The sequence below is a fragment of the Daktulosphaira vitifoliae genome, unplaced genomic scaffold, assembly GCF_025091365.1.
Source record: "Daktulosphaira vitifoliae isolate Bord-2020 unplaced genomic scaffold, ASM2509136v1 Scaffold_3, whole genome shotgun sequence".
Classification (NCBI taxonomy): Eukaryota; Metazoa; Arthropoda; class Insecta; order Hemiptera; family Phylloxeridae; genus Daktulosphaira; species Daktulosphaira vitifoliae.
This window is the reverse complement of record NW_026099574.1, coordinates 5,158,601-5,186,386: the sequence shown is the minus strand read 5'-3', so window position 1 is coordinate 5,186,386 and position 27,786 is coordinate 5,158,601. Positions and strand designations below refer to the sequence as shown.

Below are 27,786 nucleotides of genomic sequence, written 5' to 3'. Positions count from 1 at the left end.
AAAACAAATATTCTATTTAAATGTAATACTACTTACTAATTTTTCAAAATAATATAAATAAACAGAATTTAGACATTATATATGATTTAAAAGTCTTAAGGGATATTTCTCAGCATTGACTAAGTAAACATTAACCTGTGTAAAGTATTAACCATGGTATCAAGTATTTAAACATCGTGTACTCTTCTTAAGTTTTTCTTCCATAACAATGGGTCACTTTCCGCTTGTATTATAACTTTAAAATGTCTTTAATTTTATCCTGATTAGAAAAATGTCTAACAATAGTTGTTATTAATACACAATAATAACAAATAATTTATTATTGAATGATTAGATCTAGTAGAAAGTTTTTTTTTCAAATGCACCTAATGTATTTAGTGAAATATTCATTCTTTAATTGTATTATTTAAAACTGATTTATTAATATTTTCGCTTAAAATTTCTAAAATTTAATAAATCAAATTAAATTTTTTAAATTTATAACAGTTAAACGAATTTGATTGATTTTATCAGTGAGTAACTATTATTGTATTTAATTAAAATTCAAGTTATATGTTGATATATTAATAAAAAGCTATACTTTTCTTATCGTATTACCATTTTTTTCTTTAAATATACATTAAAAAGAAAAGGAATAGTAGGTAGTAATAATGAAAACAAATTTAGTGAGATGACAAAATTATTATTTTATGTATATTTATACTCAAAAATGTTAATTTTACATAAATTAGAAATATTCATATAGTGAAAATTATTTTTGTTACTATAAAATAATCTAATTTTTAGTAAAAAACAGTTATATTTACTGTCAAAAAGATTAATAATTTTATTTAAATATTAGTATTTTTAATATGTTTAAATTTGTGTAAATTCAAGGTAATAGTTTATTATTTTAATGTTCAATTAATGTTATTGGTAAAAATATTTGAATTTTGAAACTTATTGATGTTAAATTTTATTGTTTACATAATATAAAAACCTTAAAGACTTTATTGTAATCAGCTTCATTAATTTTTTTCACATGTTAACTAATAAGGTATTTTTTAAATATTATTTCTGATTATTTTCTTAAGTATATATTTATTTTATTTCATTTTAATACAATAATTTAACTACATCGCACTTTTTATTTATTTAATTAAAGTAATTCTATATAGCTAATTTTTTTTTTGTTTAATATAGTTTTTACTATGGAAAAACAGAATGATTCTGATGAAAATATTGAAACGATTATGGAAGTTAATTATGCAAATAATAAAGATTTGCTGTACAGCAATTATGATAGTATTAGTGAAACTAGCTCACAATATGATAATTACCAATATTCAGTTGATGATGAATCTTTAATGATAGTTGAAGAAGATGAAAACAGTACAATTAGTAGTAATAGTGGAGAATTAGAAATTGATGAAAACTTAATTAAATCTAAAATAAATATTTCAAAACATTCTATGGTTAAAAATTCTGATGAAAATATTATTGTTCATCCACCTAATATACAAGTTAATATTAATGAAAAAACATTGTCTTCTGTTGTATTTGATTCTTCAAAGTGTTCAAATATAAGTACAAAAAATAATAGTTTTATAGATCTAGAAAAAATATCTATGCCTAAAAAAACAGATATTACTAATATAAAATATAATATAAAACCATCATTAGCTAATCAAATTAAGAAAACAAAATCTATTTCTTTTATATCTTCTAGTGTATTAAAACCATCGACAACTACTACAGCAAGAATTATAAAACCTAAACCAGTTGAACTGGAAAATACCCAAAGTAAATTTTTAACAAAATCAATAAATGATTTAAAAAAGGCTGTTTCAAATGATAAAAAATCAGAAGTTTATATGGTTCCCCATGATGGTATAAATTATATGGTGCGAAAAGTTAATATCAATAAAGATCAACAAACTAATCCAAACATAAAATCAACTACTCTTAATAGTAATTTAGAAAATTTTGTTGAAACTAGTAACCTCAAAAAAAAGTTGTTGATGTCATCAAAATCTCCAAATAAATTTGTAGCCCAAATGCAGAAACTACCAGATGGTAAATTCAAAGTAGTACGTGCACAAGGAAAAGTTCCAGTAGCATTAGAAAATCTTTTTAAACGAAACTCAGATTTTATTAAACAAAAAATTGCTAGTAATTCTGCTTCAAACTTATGTAAGGTTAGTAATTATATTAAAATGAAAAAAACTTTAGTTAATCAAACAGATATTCAAAGAATTACTAAAAGTAAATTATACCAAAATCAACTGCAGGTAAAAAATATTGGTAAAATAAAAGATCCAGATTACATGAGTTTAGATAAAGAAGAAAATTCTTATACTATAAATAAAAATTGTTCTTTATTAAAAGAAGAAAAAACTAATATAAATGCAAAAAATAATCACACATCAATAAATGAAGAAGATTGTTCATCTGGTTTTATCAAAATATCGCCAAATTCATTAATTCAATCAGATGAAAAATCATCTGTTATTATAAGACCTGGTTAGTATAAATTATTAATTTTGTCATTTTGCTTAATCTTATTTTCACTCTAAAAATATTAATTAATATTAACTATTAATACAAGAATGTCAATGATATTTTATCAAAATTATATTTTTATTAATGTGGCGTTAGGTATAAATTTTATCCACTTAAAAAATTGAGGTAAATAATACCATAACATATAAAATCATTAAAACAATATAATAATATTAATTTATAATTTGATATACAGTTAACTTGTTTAAATTATTTAATTTAAATATATTCTAAAAGTTATTATTTATATATTAAAGCTTAAATTTTAAAATATTTATGTGTAAAGATATCTGGAATTCTAGAAATTTGATTATTAAAATAAGGGTATTATAAATTTTTTTTAGTCCCCTTTAGAAATATTGTGGTCCTCAAGAAATTTTTTACTATGATAAACTTTTTGCCTGGGACTGTTTTGAAGATTACCAATTCAATCTACTTATATGTCATTTTCTAATGAAGACTAAGATACATATTTATAAAATAACATCTCAGAAGGTATATATTAAAATTAAAGTGAATATAACATTTAGTCTTTAGTATCTTTTTTCACCCCCAGTCCTATCTTTATATTACAGTATTTAATTTATTGTATTAACTTTACCTGATACTCTAATATGTCTACATAAAAGTAATAATTAAAAATTGTAATTTATAGAAATAAGTCCATAAGTCCTAAGTATTAAAAATTTAAATATTTGACAAATAGGTGTGTATATGACACAAATTATTTCATTTTATAATATTGTAATATAATTACGTACATTTTTTATATTTGTAAATATTGGATTATCAAAGTTAATAATTTTTTTGATGTAAAGGTAACCTGGTAATTATTACAAAAGCATACCAAAAACAATATTTTTATTTCCCAAAAAAAAATCTTTGGTACTTGGCTTCATATAATTGGTCTCAATTTTACCAATTTAATTTTTAACATTTTATGATTTTATGTAAATATAGAATAGAATAGATTTATTCAATATCAGTTAATCAATATTGAATATTTGAATATAGGTTTTCAGTTGTAAGTAAGTATTATATTTTCTATGCATGTTATTTCAATTTTTTTTTTATGCATAGATATCATAAAGGTTACTATGTAGGGCAAAATGTGTTGGGAAATTTTTTATTTTTATTTGGTTTTTTAAAGCTAAATCCAAGTAGACTATTTCCTAAGGGCTAAATTGATCACGCAGAATTTTCTGTAATCAAATGTATAATCCATAACACGCAATTGATGCCCTGATATTTTCCAGAGGCTCTAATTATTATTGTGATCACTTGTATTGTTAAATGTTTTTAGTTGTTTTTAAAAAGTATAAATAGAAAAACAGTGTGACAATTATTACCATGTTACTTTACTCTTGATAATAGTGCTACTGTTACTTGTTTAATAAATTAATAGTTTCTAAAGCATAAAACTGTAATATTAAAATTTTATCTTAAAACATTAAATACTCATAGTAAAATAAATTTTTATTTTTAGATACTAAATTAAATAGTAAATTAAATCAAAAACAAAATTCAAGTATAAATTTTGTACCAAAGATAAAAAAAGAAGATGATAATTTAAATGATACTTCAGCCATCAATGAAGAAGTAATGGGTGTAATTGAAGATGATAGTAATGATAATATTACCTGTCTTTCATTTAAGGTAATTATTATATGTGTGTAATGTATATGGAGTGAATAATTTAAGACTGCTTATAATTTGACAATGTAGGATTTAAAAAGAAATCATTGTAATTCTACTGACAATGAGAAAAATAAAATTTCTCCGGAAAATTCTAATAAGAAATTATTATTGAATAATGGTATTAAAATTGAAAAGAATGACATCCAAGGTTTGTACACTTTATTTATATTTATACTGTGTAAAATTTTAAATCTAACTAAAATTTTATTATTAAGGATGTTATGATGATAATCATTTTGTGTCTTGTCATTATGAATACTGTGACACGTTAGTTCATAAACTTGAATTAATTGATAATTTATACTGCAGTTTTGCGTGTAAAAAATTAGATTTCAATAAAAATATTGAAGAATCTGCCACAGTTCAAGAAGCACCCTTCTCATCTTTGCCTCTAAAACCTAAAATTGACAGACAACAAATTTTGACCAAAATAGGAAATAGAATTATACATAAAAGAAAACAGTTGTTGACACCTCCATCTCCTGATAAAAGAACAGTTAATGATGGATGGGATGAACCATTTTTTGATAGTTCCTGTAGTGAACCACCTAATGATATTTTATCGTCAAAATATTCTCCTATTAATAACAGCTTCCATGAAATAGATGATGATGATGATGATGATGATGATGATGGTGATATAGTATTTGATCTTGAAGTAATTTAATTCACTAAAATATTTTTTTGAATTTATTAATTAACTTATGTTAAACTACATTTTTTTCTTAAGTCTGTTAATGGTGATCAAAATTTGCTCAATTACTTAGAAGAAATGCAAATGAATTCTGCTCCAAAAAGTTTGTTTGATAAACCATTTCCTAATGAACAAAACCCTTTTAAAGTTGGTCAGAAGTTAGAAGGTATTGATCCTGAACATGAAGCACTTTTCTGTGTTATGACTATTGTTCAAGTTCAAGGTATTTTTATTTAAAAATTAGACATTCAGTATTATGATAATTTTATCTTTTCATTGTATTACTTTTCATTTAAGGCTACCGTATAAAACTACACTTTGATGGATATCCTGGTGATTATGACTTTTGGGTCAATGCAGATTGCCCTGATATATTTTATACAAGATGGTGTGAGCAGAATGATCGAACTGTACAACCGCCCAAGAATTATGAAAAAAGATTTGACTGGGAAAATTATTTAAAAGAATGTCGAGCCATGCCATCTCCAAAATGGGGTTTTTCCTCCTTAAAAAAGTCAACTGTAATATTACACTACAAGTTTATTTTAGTTATTATTTTTGATAATTCACATTATTTTAGAATAGTCAAATAAAAAAATTTAAAGTGGGAGCTAAGTTAGAAGCTTTGGATAAGCTTACAAGAACCTTACCAAAACAATTAATTTGTGTAGCTACAGTTGCTGACATCCTAGGTGATCGTATACGAATTCATTTTGATGGATGGACTGATGATTTTGATTATTGGACCGATATAACATCAACAAATATTCATCCTGTTAAATGGTGTGATAATAATGGTCGTGTTTTATCAGCTCCTAGCGGATATAATGGTAATTATAGTATTATTTTTTTTAAGTCTTTTACAACATAGCAAGCTACTTTGTTATTCAGTTTAACTATCTAATTTCATGTAAATTTCATAATATTTTAAACATAGTTATATAACTTAATTATTATTTATATTGGTACACTAAGTGTAATAATACATAAGCATTTTTTGTTAATATTTTTTTTCATCAAAATGATTTATACTTAGAGTGTAAGTAATTAGAATAAAAATCATAATTTATTTAAAAATATTCTTAATTGGTGTTGCAAAATCTATTTATTTAAGTTATTCATTATTAATATATCTTTATTATGACCCAGGTATTTGCCTAAGGCTTTTTTCATCAAATGAATGATCAAAATTAAGAAAAGTCATTAAAATAATTGATTGAATATTTGAATTATTACAAGTCAAATAAATCATAACAACTGTCCTATTAATCATACAATTATTAACTAAATCGTCTTATTTCTCCTCACCTTTATCCCAACTATTTAGGGTCGACCACCCTTTATCTAAATTTCCACTTGACACAATCTCTCACATCATCTATGCATACATTAGTTGTCCTCATATTGTATTCAATAACATCCCTCCATTTCTTTTTGGGTCTTCTACATCTTCTACCCTCAACATTCATTTCCATAACTGTTCTTACAACTTCCGATTCCTTTCTTCTCATAACATAACAAAACCATCTAAGTCCATTTTCTTTCATATTATTCTTCCACAATTGACCCTACATCTACACTCCCTTTTATATGTTTGTTCCTTATCCTATTTTCTCTAGTCACTCCACTTATCCATCTAAGCATTCTTATCTATACTTCATTCATTATCTGCTTTACTCTTTTGTCAACCACCCAACATTTTGAACCTTACATCATAGTTGGTCTCACTACAGTCTTATAGAACCTACCTTTCAGATTCATTGAAATTCTCTTATCGCATAACACACCACATGCTTCTCTCTATTTCACTCACCCATCCACACTTAACTCTGTATCTTGCATCCTTGCCAGTACCACTATTTTTTTGCACATCATCATGAAATTATTAACTAAATAATTATATAAATAATAATAATAATGATAATAAATTATTTTAATATACATTTATCTACTTAAATCAGTACTTCTTGATTAAACTCTTAATTAAATTATTACATTTGCTCTTCAAATTAAATATTTTTCATATAAAAATGAAAAATTACAGTATTATAAATTCAAAATAAAATTTAGAATTTAATTATGTATCACCATAATTTTCATTATTATCTTTAAACAAACCTATCTTATGTAATATTTCAAAGACAATTTGTATAATAAAGAAAATTTTTATTATTTAGTTTTGAAAATCTAAATTCATAATTTTTTTTATATATGTTGAAAAAGTTAAGAGCTATAGCTTCCTCTCTGAATATATAAAATATATGTTATAAGATATACTTAATTTGTATTTTTACGCTATATTTTAGATTACAAAGGTAAAAAACCATTTTCATGGACAGAGTATTTAAAGGAAACTAATAGTGAACCAGTGCCAGAAGAGGCTTTTATAAGAAGACCCCTTAGAGATTTCAGTATAAATATGACTATTGAAGTAGTTGACCTTGTAGTTCCTCAATTGATTCGAGTTGCAAAAGTAATAGATGTTAAAGGCGATGAAATCAAAATTCTTTATGATGGATTTCGTAGTGTTTATGCCTATTGGGTTGAAGATGATAGCCCAGATATACATCCAATTGGTTGGGCTGTCCGTACAAATCACCCTCTTGAAATACCTCCAAGTAAAAGATATATTACTCAAATATGATTTTAGTTTTATAAAAATATAGTTATAACTTTATAACTATAAAGTTATAAATATAGTTATAATTTACTAAACAAAAATTTAGGAAAAAATTATGTCAATACCTGTGGAGTTGTTGGCTGCAGTGGTAAAGGCAATGCAAATTCTTTAAAGACTGATCACAACTTTATAAAGGATTGTCCTTATGAGTTAGATACATGGAAAAAGGCTGTTGCTGGGCTAGCCAAAATACCAGATCGTTTGAAAACAGAAGATGACATAAATAGTTCTATTAATACTAGGTATTTAAAATATCAATACATCTCAAAAATTTATTTTTTATCAGAAGTTACCACGAATTAAAGTGTCTATTTAATTATAATTTAATGTATTAAAATGATATTATAAAGAAGTCGTTATAAGCAAAACTATTTTAGTTAAATTTCATGTAGTAAATATTATCAGAAAATAATTGAATTAATAAATCTCTTATGAATCTCTAGGATTCTAGTTTATTATTTTCCTAACCATAATCAATTTTATTCAAAATTTTTAGCACTAAGTCACATTCTCAAATTAATCACCAAGATGATGAAATAAAAGGAAAAAACAAAAATAATAATTTATCTTACACAAATGAAACATCTCTAAAACAAAAAGGAAAACTTGTTCAAAATAAGTACATATAATGAATATTTAATAAATAACCAATTTTGATAACTAAAATTTGATTTTTCTTTTGGTTCTCAGACAAAATGATCTCCATTTTAAAAAGACTTCAAGGCATAACACTGATTCTAAAGTCATTAATGTAAAACAAAGCACAACAAATATCAATGATTTAGAATTACGCAAAGAAGTAGGTATGTCTACTATAGCACATAATATGGGTCCATTATCAGAAACACATTGTGGCAGATCCTGGACAAGACATAATGCTCAACTTGGATTACCAATATTTGGTACAAATGATGTGCTTAGATGGTCTGTGGAAGAAGTGGCTTCTTATGTTGACCGTTTTGTGGGTACTAAATTTATAGATAAATATACAAATGAAGAATTTAACGTATCAGATAGGTTTCTAGAACAGGTAAAAAATATTTCTAAAATTAATGTTATTGTAGTATAACTAATGACAAAACTATTTTGTAGGAAATTGATGGAGAAGCTTTTTTAATGTTAACTCAAGATGATATGATGAAATTAATGAAAATTCCTTTAGGGCCATCAATTAAATTATATAGTGCTATTATTATGTTAAGACAAAGAACTCCTGCATTTAATTTTGAATTGTAATTAACTCATCTAAAAAACTTGATGTACAATAAATTTTATATTTGTTTTTTATATTTTCTATTATTATTTAATTTTTAAATATTGTTAAAATTATTTAATATTTGGTACCTATTTTAGATATTTTTTTTTTTTATTTTTGTGATGGTTACCTTTATAAATATTATTATATTAATATATTTATAAGCTAAAGTACAATTTTTTGTTTGCTAGAAATTTAAAGCTATTGTTTTAAATAATTAAATTTCCATATTCTGTTATTTTAAACAATAACGTGTAAAATAATTATTTGTTTACTTTTTGCGACTGATTTAATTTTTTTTTTTTTTTATTACACTTTTAAATAGCAATAAAAGTTGTTTTTGTTCCTAAAATCATTTATTCATTGATAGCTGTATTAGTTTATAAGAAGTCTAATTAGAATAATTTTTTTTAATACCTCAATAAAAATAAGAATATATTATCATAAAATTATTTTTATTATAAGAAATTTCTCAAATAAAATTAAAAGTCTTTTGGTTTTGAGTAAAGACTGAATGTGATATATGTTAATCATAAACAACCACTACCCATTAAGCACATACTAGAATGTATAAGGTATAAACAATTTAATGTTACAGCTATCTGTAGTATGGTATTATTTTTACAAAATTTATTAAAAGAAAAAAACTAATTTATACAAATGAAGAAGCTATTTTAAACAATTATTTTAATATAGCGGTGCAACTAGATTAAAAATCATAGGGGTGCTAAAATTCTATAAGTCTCACTAAATGTGGGGTGCTCTACCCCCACATTACCTCAATTCACCATATAAATGTAATGCAACAAAAAAAAAAAATATAAGAGTATTAAAATTTAAATTATCAGAATCAGGTGCACAACTGAAGATAAAACTTTTCGCTCATGTTTCATTTATACTATCAATCACAATCTCAGGTTATATAAAAATGGTGGAGAGATGATATTATATTTTCAAAAATTTGAAACTTAAGTAAAAATTTTTTGTTTATTATTAAAACGGATGTTTTCTTATCCAAGAATGATTTTTTCTGTATTGTATAATTAGAATTTGTGTATGCTATAACATCAGGAAAATCCAGTAGAAAAATTATTTGACTAATATTAAATTACTACAATAATAATATCATTATCATGTCATAAAATAATAGTTTATTTTAACCCATTCCTTGGTTACACTGATGTGATAGTGCAGTCGGAGATAACGTTCGAATTTATTTTCAACTTTAGCATGAAGAATAATTTTTGATACAATAAAACATAATTTTTCATACCTATCAACATAAATATGTATTTTTTTGTTAGAAAAACTAGAATAATGTAATTAAATTAAACTAGTGTGTTCATTTTCCAAACCACATCTTCAAAAGTATGATCTGATATAACATTTTGCTAAAAAGTTTTGCCCATATTTTTTTAATAGATACAATAAAAAACAGCTGCTGTCATGAATTCTACAGACATTACAGTGAGTTTTTGAAGTTAACAAAATTATTTTTCATGACTGTTTTAAAAATATATATTTTTGTATTATAGGCTTATGAAAATGTGATGAAAAATTATGAACAGATGATGTCACAATTTTATGATCCAAGCTCAACAAATGAAGCAAAATATCGATTACAGGAAATGTTTGACAATTTTGGTGAACAAGATAAATGTTGGGTCCAATGTTGTTATAACTTAGAAAACAGTAAAAACCAGTATCTCCTGATGTTTAGTTTAAACACTCTTGAAGTAATTATTTCATGTCAACATTAAAGTCAATGTTATACCCTTAAATGTTACATTTTTCTGTACTTTTCTAGATGATTATAAACAGAAAATGGGAAAAAATGACTTTCAAATCTCAAGAAGCTCTTAGAGAAGCAATTTTTAATCATATCATTTTAAAGCATAATCAATATCCAAGATTTATGATTAACAAAATGATCAAGCTTTTAGTTGATATTGCTAGAAATGACTGGCCTATGAGATATCCTAACTTCATTGATCATATCATTCAAGTATTTTTTTTTTTTTTAATAAATATCACATTTGTTTTCAATAATAATAATTTTTACAGCTGCTTATGAATCCAGATCAAGTACTTTTGGGACTATCTTTTTTACTTTTATCATCTGAAGAGTTTATTAGTCCTAAAGAAGATCTATTGGGAAAAAGAAAACAAGATTTACGAGTAAATTTTTTAAAACACATTCCAAAATTATTTGAAATATTATCAGGTAAGGTAATTTTTTTATTAAAATAAAATATTTTTAATAGTTAATCATAAGATAAAAGCTCATATTGATATAATTTTTAATATTTGTAAATAAATTACATGTTATGAAAACTAATTTCTTATAGTGTGTTTTTAAAAAATCATATATTTGATATTCATTGTAGTTTTATTTTTAAATAATACTATTATGACTCTTACATCATTAACCTGTAGATTTTCATATATTTTTGAATAAATCTCTTATTTTTTTAATAAAAAAAAAGTAGTAAATAAATGGTACCATTGCAAAATAATATTTCCTAGCAGTCATAAACACTCTGAACTAGTCAGTTTTATGATAATTTTTTATATTCATTGTTGATTAACTCTTACTCTACATTTTTTTTCTTTTTCTATTTTAATTGAACAACATTTTCCAATTGTTAATGTATTAGTAAAGCAGAAAATGATTTATCTGTTTCCACTCTTAGTAAATAATAAAATAATAGTATAATAATTTAAGCAGTTACATTAATTACAGAATATAACGTACAACGAATCTATGATTATGTAATAGGAACATAACGTCTGTAATCAATGTATAATTAAGCTATTTAATACTCTTATGAAATATTTAAAATTAAATATTTATTTATTTATGTAGTTTATGATTGTAGTAATGTTGAATACAATATAATATATGTTTCAAAATCATTTTTAGACATATTAAAAAATGCCCATAAAGCTTCTAATTCAGAAGATGTCTATGAAGCTGTGACTAAAGTATTTTCTGATATGTTCACTTGGCTACCATTTGAAAAGTACTTGACACCAGATTTATTACGTACATTGTTACCATTAGCGAAAAAAGAAGTAATATTTTTAATATATAATTCTTAATGTAAATTTTTCTTTATAAATCATTTCTTGAAATTTATGTAGAATGCAACAGCTATTAATACATTGACAATATTTAATGAAATTTTAAGTAAGTCATATGCTCAAACAGAAGATAAGTGCTTGATATTATCTGAATTATGTTTATACACATTCCAATTAGTTGAAAATATAGTATCTGTACCAAATATTGGTTTTGTTAGTGAAGCGTAAGTTTTATTGAACTTATTAATGTGTAGTACTTAAAATTTAAATGTATCTTGTAAATAGATATTTGACTATAGTAACAGAAATTCTATCTGTTGTAATAAGAAAATACTGCAATTTCCTTGATAACCACTTTTCAAATGGAGAATTTTTAGATATGTTGTTGCAATATACATTCCAACACTTTGCTGTAGACTGTTATTATCAATGTTTAGATATATGGTGTGGAATTTTTGAAGCATTATCAGATCGACAGCAATGGGTGGAAAAGTAATAACTATATCACTTAGTTTACAAGATAGTGTTAAATTAATCTCATGAATAGAGCATAGAATTTTATGCATTTATAAATTTTGTTTGAATCACTTTGAAGGGTCCCAAGTTTTTGCAACTTTATCATAAGATTATAAATAGTATAAAAATATTTTTTGATTTAGAAGGATTAATCCTTTCCAAAACATGAACATCAGTATAACACATGACTAAGTGTTTAAGTCAATTTAAAAAAATTTGTAGGGGCTAATGGTGTATTTAAGATAACTTAACTAAATTTATAAATACATATAATTACATACTCTACTAATGATTGTTTTAAATAAAAAATAAAAAAAAATAATTTGTAACACTGTTTTATACTCTTATAATGTTTTCAATTTTAACTTATTTTATAATTGAAATTAAAATATAGAATGATAAAATACTTATATTTATAATTTTTTTTTATATCAACCGAAAACATATTTTTATAAAGGATAAATAATATTTAAGAAAATTTTTTATTTCAGATATCGTCGAATATTTTTAGACCTTGTAGAAAAAGTTACTCTAAAAATTAATACTTATAGTGATTTCAATGATGAGATTTATGATGATGATGTTAGTATACTAATTTTAAATATTATGTTTATATAGTTTAACATTTTTTAATTTTCTAGGGACAGACTGAATGCCAAATATTTTTAAATAAAAATATTGAAATTATATCAAATGTAGCAGACCTGTATCCTATTGTTTGTATATCTGTGGTAAGTTTTAAACTAATATGTTTTATTCTTAAAAGTAATGAAAATATATTTTTAGGTTGATAATTGGAAAGTGTATATTAATGATTACATAACAATATTAAACTCACCAATGTTGCTAGAAAATTTCAAAGATTCAAAATGTATGTTTTTAGTTCCATCTTCTAGAATATTAACAAGTCTAAGTAAACATTATGAAGATTCAATGAAAATTGCAATAACAAAAATGCTTAATGATATAGCAATTCAAGGTGTAGCTACCACTCCCCTGTATCAACTACCAGTAATTCCATCAACTACAAGAACATTAATACAAATGTGAGGACTTAATACTTTCATTTGCTGTAAATTTCATTGAGACAAAATGTAGCAATTAAGCCATTTAAAATGATACAGAGTAGTAATATTTCAACTATAAATTATATCATGTTAGGTACCAAAATTTAAACAGAATATTATTATACAATAATATCATAGAAAAAATAAAATCATTGTGCAGTGTTCAGAAGAAATTTGTTTCAAAAAGAACAGATTCCTTGAACAAGTTATTTTTGTAGGAACGAAACTAGGAATTGCTTTCTTTAAAAATTAAAAATTAAGGAATGAGAAATGTGAATGAATTCATTTTATGAGGAACTTGAATAAAATTTACAGTTTCTTTAATTTTTAATGTTTTTTAATTTTTTTTTATTTCTTGTTATAAATTATATACTTTTAGTTGGTTTAGTTAACTATTAACAATATTTTTAATAAAAACGAACAAAAAGGGTAATTAGTTTTTTTTATAAAGTAACTGGATCTGAAATGAGTAATTTTTAAGAAAAAGGAATGAGGATTTAAAACAAGTTCCTGTTTTAGGAAGTGAGCGAGGGGCAGGACAAGTTCTATTTAAAAAGTAATTTTTTCAATTCCGATAGTGCAAAAATTAAAATAATATATTTAATTTTTGAATATGTAAAATCACCTTCTATAACTTTATTAATGCCATTTATATCATTTATTTTCATAGCTATTTTATTGTTAAATCATTATAAACTACTTGTATCATTAATACTTTATTCTTCATCATCACTAATAATAACAAAATGTGACATTATTTTGACAGATGTTTTGAATGAAAATAATATACTGCTTATAGTATAGAAACTGTTTTTACCCTAATTTTTTTACATTTTAATAATGTTATGCCATTATAGTCAGAGCGAAATTCTCACTGCATTATCAAGATGGATGCATTTACTGAATAATAACAAACAATTTTGTTTGGAGCAAAATCGAGAAAAACTTTTTTCTGTTTTGGTAACTTCTTTACAAGATACAAGTCAACCATCCCAAATACATAATGCATGTGGTGTTTTATTACCAACAGTAACTGAACCCATGTTGACACATATTAATGAGTATACATCTTTACTGGAACTTTTGTTGTCTCCATTTTTAGATGGATCTATTACATTGAATCATCTTAATAAAAAGGTATGATTTAATAAATATTTACTTTAAATTTTTAAATTGATATTTATTATTGTAATAATATTTCAGACTCGCTTATCTGTACAAGTTACATCTTTGAAATTTCTTTTGACTTGTCCTAGTCAAGAAGAAGAAATAAAAGTTTTAGTTTTAATGAATTATTTAAAATCATTAGCTCCGTCAGGATTAAATGACTTGAAAATGTTAACTGACGTTCTAATTAATAGTGGTCCTCACAAGTTATCTACAAGAAAAATTATTTATCGTTCTATTGAGGTAAACGCTTTAAAATGTTAATACAATTTTTTTTTTTTTTTGCAAGTAATAATTATTTATTACAATATTTACTTTTCTTTAGACTTATTTCACCAATAAATAACTTGACATTATTTTAGTAACCCTTAAAAACCTTACAATGAAATATAAAATATTTATCTGTTAATTTTAAATTTCATCCTAAAAATTAAAGATGCTTTTCCTATTCCTTAGTGTTTTATCTTTCAAAATAAAAAATATAACACATTTTTTTTACAAGTTAATAGTATCCTTTATGCTATAAATTAAAAAAATTGTGCTATCCTTCCTCTTCCTTCCTTAAAATAGTATTAACTTGAGTTTTTTTAATGAATGCATTTATAATTAATTAACAAATAAGAAAATGACAGGTCGATAACAACTTTTGAAAGATATTAGCATTTTTATGGAAGGAATAATGCAGTTCATAAATGCTTGGAGGTAAAAATTAACAGATCTACACTTCACTTTCTGTCTTAATACTAAAGTGTTAATAACATCCAAAATACTGGTTCAAAAGTTGTTCAGCTGATCATTTTCTTAGTTATATAATTTTCTTTTTTATAAACTAGTTTTACATTATACTTCCATTTAAAAAACTAAAGTTAATACAATTTTATGTGAGAAAGATATAGGATAGAGATAGGATCAATTTATTTTTAGAATTAAGAATGTAAGATACTATTAACTTTTGAAAGGAAAAAATTGTATTATATTTTATACTTTTTAAGATATTTTTTGAGAAAATGTTAATCAATTATCCTGTATATTTTCATTATTTTTTGATTTTTACTAAAAATAGTAAATTTTTACAGCCATTTTTGGTGGAAGCTGTAACTCATCTAAAAAATGATATGCAGTCTGAACAATCTCTAAAACTACACATGGATAGATGTGAAAGAATTATAGGATTTCTTTCAGATATGTATGAACTTTTACATGATACAATGTCTCCTCAGTTTGTTCAAATACTAATGCAAACATTTGTGGATTTAGATATGTATATAGCCTTACCCATATTTTCTTAAATAATATATCTTATCAATAAACTGTTCTTTTTTTAGAATATGGTCAACTAGTATGACAATAACTATTAAAATGATTGAGGTATTGTCATTGATTGTTAAGAATTCATCCAAATCTAATAAAGAATTTACATCAGTAGTTATTAAATTAGCTTTAGAAAAATTGATTCCATTAGTAGCGTCAAATAGTTATCCACCATCAATACCAGCACTTTATCATCTTCTTTATTGGTAATAAAATAATGTTCTAATCAAATATTAACAGATAATTAATTAGCATTTTTTTTATTTTAAGTGTTTTAATGTATAAATGGAGGTATTTTTTTCCTACTGCTCCTTCTTTAACAATGAATTCATCTAATGGAAATAATATTGATAACTCTGAACAATTTACAACAATTTTGGAAGTTATAGGATATTCTTTTATGATAAATGATATTAGTATTTTTTCACAAAACTTAAGAGCTATAGAGGAGTTAAATTCTAAATGGAATTTATATGCAAAAGTATAAATATACTTGTATTATGTACAAAAAAAATTATTTGATAATTTTGTTTTAAAAAATTTTTAATTAATTTATTTTTAGGAATATTTTAAATACTATTTTTTAAGTAAATATATGACTGTTTTATTAAATGTCATGGTTAATAAAACCCACACATTATTATGTGATGAAATATCAATGGCAATTTACAACATGGCTAGTGTGAATTTTGACTATTTCTTTTCAAAGTTTTTACCTGAATATTTAAAACAAACTGATAATATACGTAATGATCAGCGACAATTTTTAAGACAAAAGCGAATGGAACCAGTAAAAGTAATAAAATAAAAATAGTAATATTTAAATATTAAAATAAAAATAAGCTCTTTTAGAATAAAACATATACTTTTTATATTTATTATTCGTTAATATATTACCAATTTATTATTAAAAAATACATTAAACATATTCTTATATATACTTCTGCTTGTGTTTAAATAGTTAAATAATTTTATTTTAACTTATTCATAAGTTACTTTGCTTAATTACATTTAAGAGCACTAATTAGACAAAAATAATAAAAATTATTTTATTTTATAAATATCTATTATTTTATATTTCTCATTATTTAAATTATCAAATTATATATATAAAAGAAAAAATTCTTAATTTTTTTCTACTAATATTCGTTAACAAATTGTATAAAATTATTTTGCTTTTCACCTTGATTTTATATTTTATAATTGCAAAAATCATAATACACATTTCATCGCTGATTTGTAAATAACACATATCTTACATTTTTTTTAATAATGGCATTGTGTTATTATTAAATTCATATTTTTAAGAATTCAATATTATATTGGTTATTTTTATAAAATTTTATTTATTTTCTCTAAAATATCAATTTAATAATGACACATATCTGCTTTTAAAATAAATAACGATGATTATTTTAAATTTCATGTAAAAAGAAAAGCAGTTTTTTGTAGTGTCAGACAATATCTTATCTTATGTAATATCTTATAATAAAAGTGAACAAATAAATAAATATATTAGTTATTACTTAATAAGTTATAAATTAGTTTTATTATCAAATCAGTAATGACAATTTATAAACTTGTTTATTTGTTTAAAAAATGTTCTAATTTATCTAAAAATTTTATTTATATAGGAATTACCAACATTTATGACAAATTTAGCTCAATTGACCAATGATATTAGATGTTCAAAACAAATATAAATAATGTATTTGAACTGACTGAAAATTCTTTTAACCATGTTTTCATTTTTAGAATAATTAAACACTTTATGGTTTTAAGGTTGTTAAAATAAGTAATGATAACTGTTTAATTTTATATAATTATTTTTTTACAAATTTAATTTTCTATTATATGAATATATATAATGAAATAAAATATTTTAGTGTATCTAACTAGTGATATCAATGTTTTTTTAAATTTATTTTTAATAAATGATTGAATTTATAAATTTTGAAAGGGATGTACATTGTTAAGAAATTGTTATAAATAATGATATCAATGTTTAAAAAGCCAGAAGTATTTAATGTGGTTTAAATAAAAAATTTTAATTATTTAATTTTTGGTTATGAGACAAATTTTTCAATATAACCCGATATAGTTTTTTACACTAAAATTATATTTGGAAGAGGTTTTGATGAGAATTTTGTTTCAGTTGTTAAATTGACTATACGTATATTTTTTCAGTTTATTTTTGTTTTTTATATTTCGTGTTTCTTATTATAAATAATTATTTATTCTTTAGTAAAAGTATTTATTAATAACAATACATTATTTAAGTAAATATAGAAAACTACCCATTATATTTTTCATTTTTTAAGTTGCATGCTATATTAAAACATCCTTTAAAATTATAATACTGTCACTAGTTAAATTAATAAAAGTGTGCACATGATTACAGTAAATACATATTTAGTAAATTTTGGTCAATCTATTTTAACCAATCTCAATATTAAAAAAAAAACCCAGCACAGAAGGGTCACGGCACAGTGGTGACGTGGCATAGTTGAATCAAATGTAATGATATCTGACACGAATTAAAATCACTATCATAAAAAACGCTTCGATGCAAATCTTTAGATAGTGTATAATTTTAAACAATTGGTGGATTATTCCAAAATCTATATGATCTGCTATTTCCTTATTTATATCCTGATTAAGATAAAGTATATCGAATGAAAGAGGGATATAAATATTATTTCTCATAAAAAAATTGTATTGATCCATACACTTTTCAATAAGTTATAGCATTATAAATTTTAAAATATAAAATACAGAATTTTCACACAAAAATAGCGTTTGGTAACTATTTTCACCGTGAAGACAATATGAAATCCAACATTTTTTTTTTCCATAATAAAGTATATTACATTATCTTTAATTTAAGATATATATAAAAGTGTCAGAAAATTTTAAAAGTTTGATTAAAAAAAAGCTCTTGATTAATTTCGGGCTGAGTCACAACACGGCGGTGTGAGTTTTTATGCGACATTGGGCGCCCTGAAACAATACCTATTTGTGATCTTTTGGCGTATTGTTGAAAGAAATCGGTTCGGTGAAAGCTGAAGAAAAGTGGTTATATTAATTTTAATTTACCACTGTTGCTATCAAATTAATTGTGTGTTCACAACATAGGTGATCTTGTGTAATGTATACGTTTTTGGGTTGTTTGGGTAATATATACTACTAATCTTGTTCTTCATTATTTAAAATACTAAAAATTATGACAACAATTTCTTCTATTTCATTATCTACTTCTATTGTTCTCAAGCAACTAATCAATTTTAGTATTTTGATCATCAAGTACATGACCAATGTTCTAAAAAATATATTAAGGGTCAAATTCGAAATAATTTAATGAGAAATTAATTTAAATTTATGATTTTCCATTAATATAAATAAAAAAATTAATACTTTTAGATGTATGTTATATAAATTAAAAATATGAGCAATACCAACATAAATAATTTTATAGTTATTAATTATATTAATTTAAATAGATCATACTTAAAACACTTTACAAAATTAGAAACTTTAAATGTAGTACAATAACATTATTTATCTGAAATTTCAAACTGTATGTATACTTCATCTATAGCCTTCGCTAAGATATCAAATGTATATGACCCTTCTAGTCTACTAAGTGTTAAAAGACTAGTAGTTTTTAATAAAACCCAGGCCCGTATTTATAAAAATTGCCGCCAGGGGCAACATAAAATTTGCCGCCCACCCCCAAAAAAAANTGCCGCCAGGGGCAACATAAAATTTGCCGCCGCCCCCCAAAAAAAAGAAAATTTTTTACTTTATTGGTATTACACAATTGTAGTAGAAAATAGGTACATTAATATAAAATAAAACTCAGTAATAACTAATAACCAATATATTATTTAAAACATTCTTAAAAATAATAAAATAACTTCAATAATAAAAATATTCAATTGTAATTTCATAACTTTTCTTAAACTTTTCTGCGAGATTGTTTTGATGCAAATGATTTAATAATATCATCGTAGTCAATCATTTTGGTTATGGATGACTCAATGTTTAATATGGCTAAACTGTTCAATCTTTCTGATGACATGGTTGATCTTAAATATGATTTAATTCTCCGTAAAGTGGAAAATGATCTTTCCGTTGAACAATTAGAAGCAGGAGTACATAGAAACATTCGGAGAGCAACATAAACATAAGGAAAAATAGCTTCTATATTTTTTTCTTTAATAAATTTACACATATTAATGATATTTGTTGGAGGGTTTTTAATAGTTTTAAGTAAGCTCTGAAAATGAACACACTCGTTTTCAAATGTTTCATCCAAATCATTTTTGTATATTTTTCTTAATTTTTTTGCACCATCACGAACTTCTGAGGTTTTTTGTTCACTAATATTTAAGAAAAATAAGTATTTAGATATTATATCATCATAAGAAATTTTTCTTTTTTTTAGTTCTTCTATTAAATTATCACAAATAATGTAAATGGTATTAATTTTAAAATTTTCGCGTCCGTTGAAAATAGCATCTGGTTCAGTAGATTCATCATTACGTTTCTTACGTTTTCTATTTTTGTGTTCATAGTCAGGAATTAAGTCATCATTGTCAAACATAGCTTTTGCCAACTTTTCATAATCATTAAACATTGATCGTAAAGTTTGAACGTATTGAATTAACGAATTATACAAACTAACTACAGTGCTTATATCAATATCAACAGATTGTAATAGAAGACTAGTTTTGTTAAATGTATGTAAAATATCACTCCAAAATACAGTCATGTATGCTGTTTCTAATTTATTCATTTGTCTAATTAAACCTCTGGCTTCAGACCGTACAAATGGTTTTTCATAATCATCATTTATTAGTTCTTCTAATACTTGTTTTATAGAATTCCAGTTTTTTTTTAAGCTATGGCAAGCGTCTTCTCTTGCTGACCATCGTGTAGTGGATAAACTTTTTACAGTTGAGATAGAATATTGACTTAATTTATGCCATCGATGTGTGGATGAAGAAAAAAATACAAATATATTTTGAATAAAAAGAAAAAAATCATTTGCTTCTTTACAGCAATTTGCAGCACACGATCCGACTAAGTTTAAAGAATGTGCCGAACATGGTACAAAATCAGCTAATGGTGAAACTTGCTTTATTCTTGCTTGAACTCCTGAATAAATACCAGACATATTTTTAGCATTGTCATAAGATTGACCTCTCAAATAACAAACATCTAAATTATATTTTTTTAAAACTGATAAAACTGATTCTGCTAGATTTTCTGATTTATGTCTAACATTTTCTAAAAAACCANCTAGATTTTCTGATTTATGTCCAACATTTTCTAAAAAACCAATAAATCTTTTAACTGGCTCACCGTTTGATAGCACATACCTGATAACGAAAGACAGTTGATCAGAGTGTGATATATCTGGAGTGGAATCTATGCTGATAGAAAAATATTTCGATAATTTAATTTCATCAACTATGGTATTAATGACTTTTTCAGACATGATTTTAACGAACTGTTCATAAGTAGAAAATGATAAGTAGGAAGTATTACCTTTGCCAGGGTTACCATACTTAGATATGTGTTCTGATAGAAGTGGGTCGTACTCTGCAAGTAATTCCATCATCATAATAAAATTTCCAGTATTTGAAGTAGATGATCCAAATTTTTCTACATCACCTCTAAATGATAATCCATGACTTGCCAAACTTTTAATAACCGAACAAACCCTGGTCAGTACACTAATCCAATATTTTTTTTCGGTTTCTATTTGATGTATTAGTTTTGAATTTATTTTACTTAAATCTGATGCAAGTTCTTTCATTTTATAAGAACATAGTTTGTGTTCAGGTGAATTTTCATGGTAAGAAATTTTTTTAGGGTGTTTCCAATCTGAAAATCCTTTTTTTGAAAAATTAGTTTTATTCTCAAATAAGAGACATGGAACACAATAAATTGACCCAGTACTCTCAGAATAAGATAAATAATTTCTTTGACATGTTTCACCATTGATTAAAACAGTTTTGAAAAAATCTATATTCAGATATCTAAAATAGTTACGGAAATGCCGTTTCTTTACAACTCTGTACAATCTTTTTGAAGCTGTAAATTTAACATCTAGATTTTGGCTAAATCCATTTTTACAGATATATTGCCTCGTTTGTTCATTTATACTCCACAATGCTGGATCCAATCTTAAATAAAAATAAAAATGAAAATTACTTATTAATTTAGAAATAGTTACAATAAGAATAACATATAAATGCATTTAATATATTAGAATATTTAACCTAATAAATTTTTACTTATTTTACCTATTATTATTATTTTGTATTTTGTCTAAAATTAATTCTAATAAAATAATAAAAAATGTCTAATGAAGATAATCGTCAAAAACTAAGTAAAGTAAGAATTTATTTAAAAAATATAATTTTAATTACAGTGTTTTAACTTTACCCAGGTATATCAGTAGAATTTGGTTCTAATAAAATATTTATATGCTCTGACACGCATGGAGGTTCTGTATCCAAATTATTACAAAGAGTTGTAAGGCCAGCTTGACGTTGTTCAGTAGATTTATTAACCATACCTGACTCTGAGTAGAAATATATAATGATATAATCAAAAATTATAAAAATACTAGTTGTGTTTAACCATAGTTTAAATACAACACATTTTTTTATTCGATATATCTGAATACCTGATTTATATAATAATGAAATAACTAAAAACTACCTAATAAGAAAATTCATATAATTTGGAGTATAATATTTAACTTTTAAGCAATTGTTATATTTAATTATTTAAATTTCCGCAATAATATAATAATTAAGATTGGTTTGGTGTAATAATATTTGATTTCTTAAAAAAAAAAAATTAAACTTATTATGTGTTTATATAAATTTCATATTATTATTAGTTTACTTTACAGTGAACATAAATAAAATACTTACTTTTGAACATCGTGTCGATTTTAATAGTTTTTTGAACAACTTTATTCAAATTAAATTCTTTGAGCTTAGCTATTTTCTTGTATTCAGCCCCACTAAGCCTATTTCTTCTTGGAGCCATAACTAAGTAAAATAGGTATAAAACATTATTACAAATATAAAATGTACCGACCTATTCAAAATGTAAATTCGTGACTTATATGAGAAAAATTATATCGTAACTAATATTCCGCAACTCTTAAGAACAATAATTGTTTTTTTTCTAACTATTAGAATTAAAGCACAATTAACATTTTGTAAATAATTAATCATAATAGTCTTTACTACAATATAAATATTAAATACCATATAATACTATTGGTTTTATAATATTTTAAAATCAATGATAAATTATAATACTTACTGTTTTGAATATACACGCGTAGTATAAATGTATAATATTAATTAATAGTTAAAATAAATTGATTAACAGACCACGACACCACGTCAGTACTCGTTCATGAATAATGCACTAATAATTGTATTTTGATTTTTGTTATCGATAATATTATAATAAATAATAATACTTAATAGTAGTGTAAATTGTCAATAATCGGCAGTCGTAGTTTCGTAGCTCCTTATATCATGGGAATACCCCAATTGTATATTTTCTATTTTTAGTATGTATTTTTCATAGTCTACGATTCGTAGAACTAAATACGAATCATATGTTTACAACATCAATATGCCCAAAGCATTTTATTGACATTCGAGTTGATAACGAATAAAAACTTTATCAGAACTTTATTAGGTACATTCTACATTCAAAATCTATTTTAGTATAATTATATTATTATAGTTATTTTTTTATTATTCTAATTATATATTATATTTTTGTATTATACCATTGATTATAGATAGTATATAATATCTATAATCTCTATCTATAATCAATGATTATACTCATTAGGTAAAATGAGCTACAAATAAATTTTACATTTTTGACCATTTCAATATTTTTCCACCCCTAAACCTAATTTTAATATTGCCGCCAGGGGCAATTGCCCCTCCGAGCCCTCCCTTAAATACGGGCCTGTTTATATTAACTTAATCGTTTATGCACTTCAATAAATTTTGTTTAACTCTTAAACCAAAATTTAAGAATATAAATAATTGTTTACAAAATTGTGAAATTCATAAATGTTGGAACTGTTAAATAAAAATTCTGTGAAATATTACAAAAAGTATTTTTAAATTGTTGTTTAATTGGCTTTAAATAGTAATTGATATATCATTGAACACTAAGTTTTTCCTAAAATAATAATAATTTTAGAAATATTATTTTTTGCGTTTGTTGAGTACTATTTATCTATCAATAGAGGTAGTTAAATACTTTTTAGGATTGTCCTTTAGCCCTTGTAAGGATATTAACATTATTTTTTTAAATGACTATATACATATTAACTTACTTCTAAAATAAAAATGTAAAATTATGATTTAAACAATAATTCTTGATTTAGTACTTATTATTATTTTTATATTAAGATGGGTAAAAATGTGTTACCGAGAAACGTTTAATTATAAAAATATTCATATCCAAATACTAATATACTTTAATAGAACAATTGTAAAGTGATAAATGTAAAACTGAACAACGAATTGGCGACAAATCCATTAATTATTTTTAATTCAACGGATAGGTATTTGAAAAAATAAATACGTAAGTCAATTGAGACAAGTAGTAAGAGTGACAAACTAAAATAATCGGATGAACAATATTATAGTGTCAATAATGTATAGTACAATGAATATATTGCATAAACATGACTTGACGGCCAAATGTTAAGATAAAAGGAAAACTATCTTTACTAATAGTTACTCAGTTGCGTTTTTTCGTGTCCCGCGGGTTAGTAAACAAACTGGCAACGTTGCTTTCGTAAGTCTCTATAATTAAAAGGGACAAAGCATTGAAACCATTCTGAACCTTATGAAATCACACGTTGTCAGTTTGCTTATTGACATGTATATTATTTAAATTTGTCGACATTTTTTAAATATTTATTCCATCTTCTGAAAAACGGTTGTTTGAGTTTTTCGCTCAAATATACTAAAATAATTGCTATTAATAGACCATCCGATTGAGATATTTTTCTATTTGTTATTTAACGTCCATTAGTATTATACTATAATAGTAATAAATTGCATTTATAAAATGTATGCTGTTTATTATGACGGCATTATACATTTTAGTACAAATTATTCAATCACCAATTTACTACATTATAGTTATTCTTTTTCATTCTATTTTTAGCAGACATTGTTATTATGTTTGATGGTTGTTTACAATTTTCTTATTACATTTTATTTGAGACATAATTCATATTAATTTAATCGGTTATGCTCCTAATAAATTTTGTGTAACTTTTAAATTAAAATTTAAAAATATTAATAATTTTTTATAAAACTTAATAAATATATAAAACTGTTAAATAAAAATTGTGTAAAATATTACTAAAAGTATTTTTTAAATATTGTTTAATTAGTATTAAAGAGTGATTGATATATCATTGACCACTAAATTTCTCTAAAAGTTATAAGCTTAAAAATATTTTTTTTTGCTTTGTTAAGTACTATTTATCTCTCAATTTATAAATGGTTAAATACTTTTTAGGTTCGTCCTTTTTTCCCTTATAAAGGTACAAACTTCATTTATATACCTTAAATTAAAGCTAATGTAATGTACTTTATTATGAAAAAAAAAAATTTGACCTCTGGACTTGTCTTCATGGTGAAAACGGCTATCGAATGCTATTTTTGTGTGAAAATTCTCGATTTTATAATTTACATTTTTTACTTTAAAGTGCTATAACTTTTAAAAAAATGTATGGATCAATACAATTTTTTCATGAGAAGTAGTATTTATATACATCTTTCATTCGACATACTTTTTTTTCAAATCAGACTATTTCCCTATATATGGGGAGGCTTCAAATATAAAAAATGTATATAGAAAGTAGAACTTTTTCAACTTAACTTTTGAAAGTGTTCCGGAAGGTCTGACACTTTTATATATATCTTAAATTGAAGCTTATGTCATATATTTTAATTTGAAAAAAAAAAATTGACCTCTAGATTTGTCTTCACGGCAAAAATGGCTATCGAATGCTATTATTGTATGACAATTCTCGATTTTATTTTTTTCATTTTTAACTTTATAATACTATAACATATTGAAGAGTGTATGGATCAACATAATTTTTTTTATGAGAAATAATATTTCTATCCCTTTTTTATTCGACATAATTTATCTTAATCAATATATTAATAAGGAACTAGCAGATCATGTAGCTTTTGGAATAATACACCAATTTTTTTAAAATTAAACACAATCTAAAGATTTGCATCGAAGCGTTTATTTTTGATAGTGATTTTAATCACTGTCAGATATCATTATACTTGATCCAACTATACCATGGCATCACTGTGCCGCGACCCCTCTGTGCTGGGTTTTTTTTATATGTAAATAGTATTTTTTAATAATATTAAAACTTAAAAGTGATAGAAATAGTCTAATTGCACATTTGAAAACATCGCGAAATGTTGAGTTAGAATATTATATTTTTGTTCCTGATGAAAGTTCCTTGTAGTACAGTGTATAAAACTTATAACTTTGTTAACTGTTAAACTTTATCAAAAATGATCAAATCAGTATAATTTTTTTTTTATATAGATACATGTCTTTATCTATCATTTGGTTTTTTTTTTATAAATCTAACCCTTTACCAGCCTACAAGAGGGATTCAAAATAATAACTTTTTTTTTTAGTTAAAATAAATCATTAAAATTAATTCAGTCCTGGATATTTCAATTATNTTTAGTTAAAGTAAATCATTAAAATTAATTCAGTTCTGGATATTTCAATAGTAGAATCTTTTTAAATATCAAAAATTACTTAGAAATGATTACTATGATTTCTATTTAAGTGTTCTATTACGATAAAAATGCAAAAAATAATGAGTTTTTCTGATAAATTTACAATAAATAGTAATTGTAAAACTTTCTGACTGCATATTAATCTTAAAAATAACATTGTTTTAATTATCATCAAGTTTTCTATTTAAAGATTCATTCTAGTCAACGAAGGAGTAATTTTGAAGAATAGCAGAAAAAATTCCCAACAAACTTTTTTTTTTTTTGTTTTAATTAGGAAATTGGTGGATTATTCCAAAAGCAACATCAACTCTTATTTCTTTAATTATATCATGATTAGTAGTTCTTTGATTTTAAAATATAATATATGAATATATGTGGGTACCATTGGTATCTAGATGGCACCACTTCCAGGGTCTGGAGATAGATAGTGGTATCAAGTATTATAAGAAGGGAAAATTAAGTCAAATCGTGAGTCAGTAGTAAGTCGGCTAAGATGTGTCTCTATGTATATTCTTTATTACATATGTGTGTTCTTTTTTATATAATATTTTTGTGAATATTTTGTATAGAGTTTTCGTGTGTAACTAAGTATATGTGTTATTTTTGTTTGATTTCATTTAATAGAGTTTTTGTGTATTAATTTATATATATATATATAAATTAAATAATAGTATTGCGTCTTCGCTCTGTTCCTGTAATTGCCTGTTTGCATTTCCCACATACTAATTATAATTATATAATTAGGTATATACTAATTATAATTATTAAATTTAGTATGAAATTGATATTTAATATTGTAATTTAAACGGAGAAATTATAAAAATAATAAAGAAGTTATATTTTGCTTTACTTTTACGTGTATAAAAATTTAAAGGGCTTGATACAATAATTTTCAATAAAAACTGTTTGTT

At 23.7% G+C, this 27,786-nt stretch overlaps 3 protein-coding genes across 8 annotated transcripts; 2 read left to right on the top strand and 1 right to left on the bottom strand.

Moving 5' to 3' along the window:
- The first annotated feature begins 337 nt into the window (after positions 1 to 337).
- On the top strand, positions 338 to 8,898 carry LOC126901179 (lethal(3)malignant brain tumor-like protein 4). 5 transcript variants are annotated; one of them, XM_050677489.1, is made up of 14 exons: positions 340 to 512; positions 1,183 to 2,499; positions 3,143 to 3,154; positions 4,043 to 4,197; positions 4,267 to 4,387; positions 4,455 to 4,897; positions 4,970 to 5,156; positions 5,231 to 5,454; positions 5,514 to 5,763; positions 7,240 to 7,551; positions 7,660 to 7,855; positions 8,110 to 8,232; positions 8,304 to 8,643; positions 8,706 to 8,898. In XM_050677489.1, the coding sequence occupies exons 2-14, from the start codon at positions 1,191 to 1,193 to the stop codon at positions 8,847 to 8,849; spliced, it is 3,816 nt and encodes a 1,271-aa protein (XP_050533446.1). In that variant the 5' UTR covers positions 340 to 512; positions 1,183 to 1,190; the 3' UTR covers positions 8,850 to 8,898. The 5 variants fall into 5 exon arrangements, with proteins under 5 accessions (XP_050533448.1, XP_050533446.1, XP_050533445.1 ...); XM_050677490.1 differs by lacking the exon at positions 3,143 to 3,154 and having other exon boundaries at positions 342 to 512; positions 1,183 to 2,177; positions 2,271 to 2,502; positions 4,028 to 4,197; XM_050677491.1 differs by lacking the exons at positions 3,143 to 3,154; positions 8,706 to 8,898 and having other exon boundaries at positions 338 to 512; positions 1,183 to 2,502; positions 4,028 to 4,197; positions 8,304 to 8,412; positions 8,472 to 8,635.
- Positions 8,899 to 10,054: 1,156 nt separating this feature from the next.
- Positions 10,055 to 18,318, top strand: LOC126900260 (exportin-6). The gene is made up of 17 exons (XM_050675850.1): positions 10,055 to 10,335; positions 10,404 to 10,604; positions 10,676 to 10,873; positions 10,933 to 11,092; positions 11,792 to 11,943; positions 12,013 to 12,176; positions 12,238 to 12,444; positions 12,960 to 13,050; positions 13,110 to 13,199; positions 13,255 to 13,514; positions 14,393 to 14,672; positions 14,739 to 14,945; positions 15,779 to 15,963; positions 16,028 to 16,219; positions 16,284 to 16,494; positions 16,576 to 16,809; positions 17,648 to 18,318. The coding sequence occupies exons 1-17, from the start codon at positions 10,315 to 10,317 to the stop codon at positions 17,714 to 17,716; spliced, it is 2,922 nt and encodes a 973-aa protein (XP_050531807.1). The 5' UTR covers positions 10,055 to 10,314; the 3' UTR covers positions 17,717 to 18,318.
- Positions 18,319 to 19,803: 1,485 nt separating this feature from the next.
- Positions 19,804 to 23,718, bottom strand: LOC126900261 (zinc finger MYM-type protein 1-like). Of its 2 annotated transcripts, none has more exons than XM_050675852.1 (5): positions 23,367 to 23,718; positions 22,967 to 23,135; positions 22,470 to 22,608; positions 21,315 to 22,207; positions 19,804 to 21,272 (listed from the first exon to the last, which is right to left on the bottom strand). In XM_050675852.1, exons 2-5 carry the CDS (start codon positions 23,082 to 23,084, stop codon positions 19,972 to 19,974), a joined length of 2,451 nt encoding a protein of 816 aa, XP_050531809.1. In that variant the 5' UTR covers positions 23,085 to 23,135; positions 23,367 to 23,718; the 3' UTR covers positions 19,804 to 19,971. The 2 variants fall into 2 exon arrangements, with proteins under 2 accessions (XP_050531809.1, XP_050531808.1); XM_050675851.1 differs by having other exon boundaries at positions 19,805 to 21,272; positions 22,967 to 23,086.
- Between the last annotated feature and the right edge of the window lie 4,068 nt (positions 23,719 to 27,786).